Source organism: Dipodomys ordii, unplaced genomic scaffold (genome assembly GCF_000151885.1).
Source record: "Dipodomys ordii isolate 6190 unplaced genomic scaffold, Dord_2.0 Scaffold14, whole genome shotgun sequence".
Lineage (NCBI taxonomy): Eukaryota > Metazoa > Chordata > Mammalia > Rodentia > Heteromyidae > Dipodomys > Dipodomys ordii.
The window spans coordinates 1,495,781-1,504,539 of NW_012267230.1; the positions used below are offsets into that span (position 1 = coordinate 1,495,781).

At 49.7% G+C, this 8,759-nt stretch overlaps 1 protein-coding gene across 1 annotated transcript in view; it reads left to right on the forward strand.

The window, feature by feature from the left end:
• Positions 1–5,762, forward strand: part of Hs3st2 (heparan sulfate (glucosamine) 3-O-sulfotransferase 2) — a 67,603-nt gene extending 61,841 nt beyond the window's left edge. Inside the window, exon 3 of the mRNA XM_013011161.1 lies at positions 5,144–5,762. Within this exon, the coding sequence (XP_012866615.1) occupies positions 5,144–5,762 (619 nt within the window). The remainder of the gene's footprint in view (positions 1–5,143) is intronic.
• Positions 5,763–8,759: the final 2,997 nt, after the last annotated feature.

Genomic DNA, 8,759 nt, shown 5'->3' on the forward strand with positions numbered 1-8,759 from the left:
GGAGCTGGCCATTGTCCCTGGGTAGAGAGGCAGGAAAGCTCCTGGAGGAACGAGATTAGCATGCCCAAGCCGGGCTCACGTCTGGAATCCTAGCTACTCAGGAAGCTGAGATTTGAGGATCACCGTTCAAAGCCAGCCCGGGGAAGGAAAGTTCAAGAAACCAGCAAAAAGCTCTTGGATGTGAAGGTGCAGCCCAAGTGGTAAAGCACCAGTTGTGAGCAAAAAAAGCCAAGCAAGAGCACAAGGCCTAGCACCAGCATCAGTGAGAGTGACAGAGACAGAGAGACAGAGATCGAGAGACAGAGAGACAGAGATAGAGACAGAGAGTCCAGATTCCTCCAAGTTGATCAGGCCTCAGAGCTGGGGAGCTGATGGTTACACAGGTGGCTTCCAATACCAAAATACATAAATGCATTTACAACTTTGTTGTTTGAGCATCTTCCACTAAGAGGAGTTGCAGTACCACAGGAAATAGGGCTAGGTGATGGAGCTCATCTTCGCCACACAATTCCAACTCCTGGGGGGCCCTGGAGTGTGAGGTCATAGGTTTGGTGTTAAAAAAAAAAAGCAGAGTAAACTCCTGGTCTTATCCAGTCATTGGTCGGAGAATCTGGAAGTTTCGGGAATTTTCTGGAAGTCTTTAGAATGCGTGAGCACTGATGAGTCTTTAGAGTGGATCTGAGCACTCCTGGGTGGAGCACGTGCTATAGCATGAGGGACTTGTGTGTTGAAGGTAAAGATGCTCAGATCCGAGAGACAGGCACCAAAAACCAGTGGGTGGCCATTTTTTCCTCCAGCCAGTGGCTGCTGGTTGGCCTGGGAAGCTGTACTTGGAGCCAAGATGGCAGATGTTATTCTTTTCTCTTTTTCCTTTTATTTCCGGTCAGTCATGAGGTTTGAACTCAGGGCCTGGGCCCTGTCCCTGAGCTCTTTTGCTCAAAGATAGTGCTCTTACCACTTATGCCACAGCTCCACTTCCAGTGTTCTGGTGCTTACTTGGAGATCAGAGTCTCATGGACTTTCCTGTCTAGGGTTGAGTTCAAACCATGATCCTCAGATCTCAGTCTTCCGAGTAGCTAGAATTACAGGTGTGAGCTTTTGCATGATATTTTTATTACAGTAGGTCTTAGTTTAAATAAGATTAATTAGACTTTGCCCGAGAACCATGCAGACATCCAGGTACAAAGAACAAAAGAAAGGCTTATTGCTGGGAAAGGGAGCTGGCAAGATTCCTTCTCACAAGGGAGGAATGAGAAGAAGCACCAGCTATTGTCTGGGGGGACCTAGGAGGTCTGGGAGAGCTAGAAGGGGCCAGGAGGCAGAGACCCTGGTGTGGACGTGTGGGCCAGGGGCTTCATCATGGCAGACTAGGATTTATGGCTGCTGTCCAAATAGTAAATAATGGTCCCTACAGCTGTCCAGACCTGAAGGTCACTCTAAGGGGCTCTTGTTGTCTTATATGGTGGTAGCTGCCCCAGAGAAGTGCCATCCCAAGGTAGAGGGGTTGGAAGTTCATTATTTACTGCCTTTACTACAGGGGCCTGATGTTGCCTAGGAAGGGAACATGCTAAGCTGTGGAGAGGGGAAGGAGTGGACTAAGCTATGGGAAGGACTCACTTGGCTAACAGTAGGATTGAATTCTTTAAGTATTAGGTGATGTACAGAGGGGTTACAGTTACTTGTCAAGTAAAGACTCCATTTCTTTTTGGGCAATAATCCCCCTTGCTTCGGTTTTTGCCTCCGATTTAAAATATTAATACAATTTTTAGGCCCCAAACATAAATCACAATGGAATAATTAATAGGATTTTGGTAGGTACATACGATTATCATAGGATGCACTTAATTAAATTTATCTTTGGAAACTGTTGACTAGCATGGTAAAATATTATAGTAAGTATAATTAAAAAGATAGTTCAAAGCCAGCCTGGGTAATAAAGATTGTGGGACTCTTACCCTCAATAAACCAGCAAAATAGTGGAAACAGAGGTGTAGCTCAAGTAGTAGCCTTAAGCAAAAAAGTCATCCGTGCTCAGGCTCTGAGTTCAAGCCACAGTATGAGTGTGCGCACACAATACTAGAATAGTGCCAGGTGCTGGTGGCTGATGCCTGAAATCTTAGCTACTTGGGAAGCTGAGATAGGAAGGTCTAAAGTTCAAGGCTAGTCTGAACAACAACGAAGAAGATAGTCGATGAGACCCCCCTCCTTGACCAATAGCTGAACATGGTACAGCACACCTGTCATCCTAGCTTTGTAAGGAGAATGAATAGGTGGATCGTGGTCCAGATGGGCAGCTGGGCAGGAAGTGAAATCCCATTGACTGATTATGTGTACTGTACCACACCTCCCCTGGGCACCATCTTGCTTCTTGGATGCTGATGTCACTGGAGAGGGTCACACAGGGGCCACAGGCTCGGAATGTGAGCTAGAAAGTAGTCTAGCCAGGGAATGGCGGTGGGTCGCTTCCTGCAACACTGACCACAGTGAAGGACAGCCGTGATGAGCCTCGGCTGGCTGGGGTGAAGAGTCAAAGGAGAGTGAGAAGTTTACCAGTTGGAATCAGCGATCAGTTAGATGTGGTATTGCCTGGCACTGGTAGATGCTGAGCCATAGGTACACAAACACACACACACACTCACTCATGTTTCCAAAATAGTAAAACAATTTTCTTGAGACTTACAAGTCTTGGACTTACAAGTGAATGATAGGTTCTCTTGGTGGCTCTCATTCACATTTCTTTAATCCTGAGCTCTACTGAGTTGTGTTGAAAGACCACGGGGTGTGATACTGAGATATTTTCCAGCTGTTGCTTTTGCTACCAGCTCTTCTCTTGCTCCAACTGGCTCATTCTCTTTCTCTGGATTTCCAAGAGGTCTGAAAAAATACAGAAATTAGATCGATTATGTAGATGAACATTCTATAAAACTGTCTGTCTAGAATGCATACTACAAATATATATATTTTTTTCCAATCAGCTATTTTCTTTTTATTTCAGTGATGGGTATTTTCCCTTTGTAGAGGCTTTTTTTTTTTTTAAAGGCAGTCTAACTTTTGAGTCTCTTCCTTTGGGGTGTTTGTCTCATCCCTAGAAAGGCTGTTTTGGTGCCAAGATCATTTTTATTTCCTCTCCTCACATTTTCCTGAGTGCTGGAGTCACACTTGAATCCAGGCTCCGTGGCTGACTGTTGCGTTGGTGATTTGCTGTCGTCTGCCCCAGATTCCTCCAGCCCCAGTGAGAAATCACATTGTGGGGTAATTATGCAGCCCGAGAGAGATGATTGAAACACAGCTATGCGCTTATTTGTGTCTGGGGTTTACAGTACCTGGCCACGAGCATGGCTGATGCCTTCTTCAAATCCAGGCCATGTGGACTCCCAAGTGAGTTTTTCCAGAAAAGGTCTCTTTCATTCCACACACGCTCAGTCCACCGTTAAGATGGCCCCATGACAAGACCAGGTAGGGTGGCTCACACCCATTAATCCCACTACTTTTTTTTTCGGGGGGGAGGGGGGTCCGGTCGTGGGGCCTGAATTCTGAGCCTGGGCGCTGTCCCTCAGCTCTTCAGCTCAAGGCTAGCACTCTACCATTTAAGCCACAGCGCCACTTCCGGCTTTTTTCATTTTTGCTTATGTGGTGCTGAGGAATCGAACCCAGGGCCTCAGGCATGCAAGGCAAGCGCTCTACCACTGAGCCACCTTCCCAGCCCAATCCCACTACTTTTGAGGAAGAGATAGGATGGTTGTAGTTTGCCAAGAATCCAGACCTGGGCAAAAAAAGATACTGAGGTCCTATCCCAAAATCAAAACAAAATTCACACAAACAGGTGTAGGAGACCACATCGGTCATCCCAACCATGCAGGAGGACTGTGGGCTGAGGCCAGGCCCAGGCAAAAGTGTGAGACCCTATCTGAAAAGTCATTAAAGCAAAAAGAGTTGGAGGGCCTGGTTCGAGCGGTAGAGCACAAGGCCCTTAGTTCAGTTCTGTATTGCAAGGGGTGGGGGGAGAGAGCGCTGACCTCGGTGGGTGTATCACACAGTAGGACCAAATGCCACAAAGCACAGGATGTGGGGGTCGAATGGGCTTCAGCAAGTTTGTAGCAAGCTACCAGCACCACCCACCCTACTATCTTTTCTCTTTGTGAATTAATTACCTCGGGCTGAGACCTGATGTAAGAACCATGATTGGCTGTGGTGAGAGATGGGAGGGGCGTCTACACAATGAGCTCTGTTGGTGTTTTCTGCAGAGCTGTGCAGACAAGACAGGGTGACACTTAAAGCCATTACAGGTTAAGAGAAGTTCAGCCATTTGCTAGCGTCTGGAAACAAGCAATCGAAACTTCCTCTCTGACCTGCGGGGAAATGACAGAGTAGAGAGGGCTGTGTTCTCTAAGCAAGGAAGTTCCATGGGGCTTTAACTCAGAGCTTCCTGTTCTTGCTTAGTTTTTATTGTTCTTGTTTTCGCCAGGCTGGCGCTCTACTACTTGAGCCACACCTCCCTTTCTGGCTTTTTTGCTGATTAATTAGAGAAGACACTCATGGCATTTGTCTGTGTGGGCTGATTTCAAACCTCGATCTTTAGCTCTCAGCTTCCTGAGTAGCTAGGATGACAGATGTGAGCCACCAGTGCAAGGGGTGACATTGTCCACAAAGAAACGCCCTCTTTCCCTGAATTATGTCACTGTCACCCTCTGTACATTACCTTTATAATAACAATTCTATTTTATTTTTCTCGTTGGTTGTGGGGCTTGAACTCTGGGCCTGGGCACTGTCCCTTAGCTCTCAAGACCAGTGCTCTACCACAGCGCCACTTGTGGTTTTCTGGTGATTAATTGGAGTTAGTGAGAGTCTCATAGACTTTCTTGCCAGGGCTGGCTTTGAACCACGATCCTCAGATCTCAGCCTCCTGACTAGCTAGGATTACAGGTGTGAGCCACTAGCACCAGCCCCAATTTTAATTTAAGAAAGAGAGAGAGAGACAGAGAGAGAGAAGAAAGAAAGATAACAAAATAGGCTCCTCTCCAGGTGAGCAAAGAGGGAGACTCACCAGGTGACTGGGTTGGAGGGATGTGGAGGCCTTGCTGGGTCCTGACCCCCGCGGTGGGGGAGCTCTGTCTGACCCGGCCTTGTGTCTCTTCCCCGGCAGGAGCCTGATGCCCAGGACCCTGGAGACTCAGATCACCCTGGAGAAGACACCCAGCTACTTTGTCACCCAAGAAGCCCCACGGCGGATCTTCAACATGTCCCGGGACACCAAGCTGATCGTGGTGGTCCGGAACCCGGTGACCAGGGCCATCTCCGATTACACGCAGACGCTGTCCAAGAAGCCGGACATCCCCACCTTCGAGGGTCTGTCCTTCCGCAACCGCAGCCTGGGCCTGGTGGACGTGTCGTGGAACGCCATCCGCATCGGCATGTACGCCCTGCACCTGGAGAGCTGGCTGCGGTACTTCCCCCTGGCCCAGATCCACTTCGTCAGCGGGGAGCGCCTCATCACCGACCCGGCGGGGGAGATGGGGCGCGTGCAGGATTTCCTGGGCATCAAACGCTTCATCACCGACAAGCATTTCTATTTCAACAAGACCAAAGGATTCCCTTGCTTGAAAAAACCAGAATCGAGCGTCTCGCCTCGGTGCCTAGGCAAATCAAAAGGCAGAACTCATGTCCAGATTGACCCCGAGGTGATAGACCAGCTCCGGGAATTTTATAGACCTTATAATATTAAATTTTATGAAACCGTGGGGCAGGATTTCCGATGGGAATAAGCCACTTTTCCAATGCCAGGGTGCGTGCGCGCCTTCCTCCCGATGTCCTTCCCGAGCCTCTGATCCCTGTCTGCCAGGAACATTCCTAGCTCCCCTACCTGGGTCCCCTGGAAGGGGGGGTCATCTTGAAATGAGAGAGCCCCACAGAGGCCAAGAGACCCCTGGTTGAGGGGGCCGGGAAGGCCGCCTGCCACTGGCTCTCACCAAACAAAGGCAATCTGCCTCTGGTATGTCCATTCAGGTTCAGAGTCTTCCTCCCTCTTTCCATGAAAGGCCTTGGGGGACACTGCTGGGACAGGGGTGGCTCTTTCCGATGGTGACAGGTATCTGTAAGTGGTGGCCGTTCTGCATGGCTCTGTGGCTCTGGGCACAGCGACCTGTGCCATCCATCCATCCATCCAGGAGTGGGCTCATGGTTGCAGGTGGCATGCACCTTCCTTGGGAGCCTCAGCATCCCCAGCAGCCCCCAGCGGGCAGTGGGGTGGGAGAGCTGCAAAAGCAGGGCTGAGGATGGGCAGGGCCGGGGGGCACTGCTGGGAGGAACCAGCGGCCGGATTCTAAGGCCACACGCTCACCTGTGCTTGGAGGAGGAGGCCCACGCGTGACTGTTCCCATCCCCCACGGACTCAAAAGCACATAACTCTCCTGTTACGGGTAACTTCCTCACACGAGCTTCGTGTTCAGCATGCACAGAATCATGCTTGTCCCTGTGAAATAAAGACGGCACTCTGTGTCCTTCATGTTGTTGATTCTCAAAGCCAGGCCTGCAGCACAGAGCGCATGCATGCATTCACGCATTCATTCATGCATTCATTCATTCTTCCCAGTACATGGGGCAACTGACACCAGGGAAGGTGGGGAGGGCCGGGGAGGGGGGGGTGCACAGAGGATCAGGGCTGAGGTGCAGGGGGAGGGCCCGCTGGAAGAGCATGGTGCAGAAGGGTCACGTGACACTGCAAGGGAGGTCATGTGGTACTGCAAGGAGGTCACGGGGCACAGCACAGGCGATCTAGGCGCTTTGAATTGGAAATTGCAAACCCAAGAGCCGAGAGCTGGAGAGACATCAGATATCTTGATACATGGCCAGCATAATGTTCTAAAATATCTACCAACGGTTACAAAACTGGAAGCATTTATAGAAAACTATGCATTTTTACTGTCTCCTTAAAAACAAACGAGAGGAAAAGGAAGTCTGGCTTCCTGGACCCTGCCCACTAGGGTTCCACGTGGCTGCCATCGGTGGACAGGGGCTGTCCACGCCCCCAGGCCCCCTCCCCAGTGAGCCTCACCTGGAGACAGAATCTGAGTTCCCAACCTTGCCTTGAGTCTGTCCCAGAAGATCAGGGTAGTCTCCAGACCCCCCAGCATGGAGCCTGTGGGGACCCCCAACTTCGTTTCTGCTCCTCTCCTGCCCCTTCCTATTCCCCAGCTCCTGCCTCACCTGTGATCTCCTTTCTTGGCCTTTCCGGGCCTCCACCCCTCCCTCCCCTTTGCCTTGGAGTGCCCTTCCCCCACCCATGACTCCACATGCCTGCTTGGAATCTGTGAGACTGCTCCCGCCACCCCGACCTCTGCCCTCCTGTCCTGTCCGTGTGTGTTCACATCACCCAGTCACAGCTCTTACTGTGTTATCGCAGTTACTGAAGTGCAATTGTGTGTGGAAAAATCTCCACCGCAATCCATGAAGTTCAGGATCGAGACTGTACCACACTGACCTGAAGGAGGAATACAGGTGCTGCGGGTGCATGCCTGTAATCCAAGCTACTCAAAAGACTGAGATTCAGAGGATCTCAGTTCACTGTCCCAGCCTAGTCAGAAAAACCATGAGACTCCATCTCCAAAATTTTTTGCTGGCGCAAAAAGCTGGGCTAACGGTATGGCTCAAGCTCAAGTGGTAGAGCTCCAGTCTTGAACAACAACAAAAAGCCAATCAAGAAGGAGAGAGGCCCTGAGTTCCAGCCCCAGTACTGACACTCACGCATGCACACACACACACACACACACACACACACACACAAGAATTCATCCTGATTCATTCCCCACTCAAACGTATTTGGTGTCCTGGAATCTCGCAAGTGTAACCTGGTGGTCAATGGGGCCAGAATCACATGGAGACACAAAGCTGTCACCCCAGCCAGCCACCGAAACAGCCAGCGGCATATGCTTGTTTACAGTGACTGTAAAGACTTCATAGAACAGATGAAAATTATGAATTCCATGCACCTAAATCCAGCCTTAATCCTTGCGGTTACATGAATCCTCTAACTGCACCGACTGAATGACCTCTCAGCCTTCATGAATAGGCATGAGTCTGCTGTAATTAGCATATCAATCATTGTATGCAAATGAGAGGTGCTCTAGTACCTTAGAAACCCAAGTGGAAATGAGGGAAATCTGGAGAACATGAATCTGCTGAGAAGGCTCTGATTTTAAATCCAGGGCAAATGTCCCTGAACACTGAGTCTGCCGCAGGGCAAACTGGCAGTTTCCAAATTAGTGTAGTTTAAGCAGATGAAATTTGACTATTCGGGGTGAGACCAAAAAGGTTCCTCAGGGCATGTGTGTGTGTGTGTGTGTGTGTGTGACACCATCTCTGTCTGGAGTGCTCAAAACTCCCAGCAATGCCACACAAATGTGCAACTCTGTCACTAATAGCTCAGAAGAAACCAAGAGGTTTGGGATGGGTGCACTAGAATGATTTGGGACAGCGATCCACCTATCTGCATTCCACTCAGCAAGGAAGGACTGAGAAGTAAATGAAGACCACCCAAAAGAGAGCTTGCTAGAGCAAGGAGACTTGGGTCTGGCAAAGGATCAAATGAGGGTGGAGGAGGAGAAGCAGTATAAGGAAAGAGCAGGTGCTGGTGGCTCATGCCTATCATCCTAGCTACTCAGGAGGCTGAGATCTGAGGATGGTGGTTCAAAGCCAACTTGGACAGAAAAATCCGTGAGATTCTAATCTTCAATTAACCAACAACAACGACAAAAAATACAGAA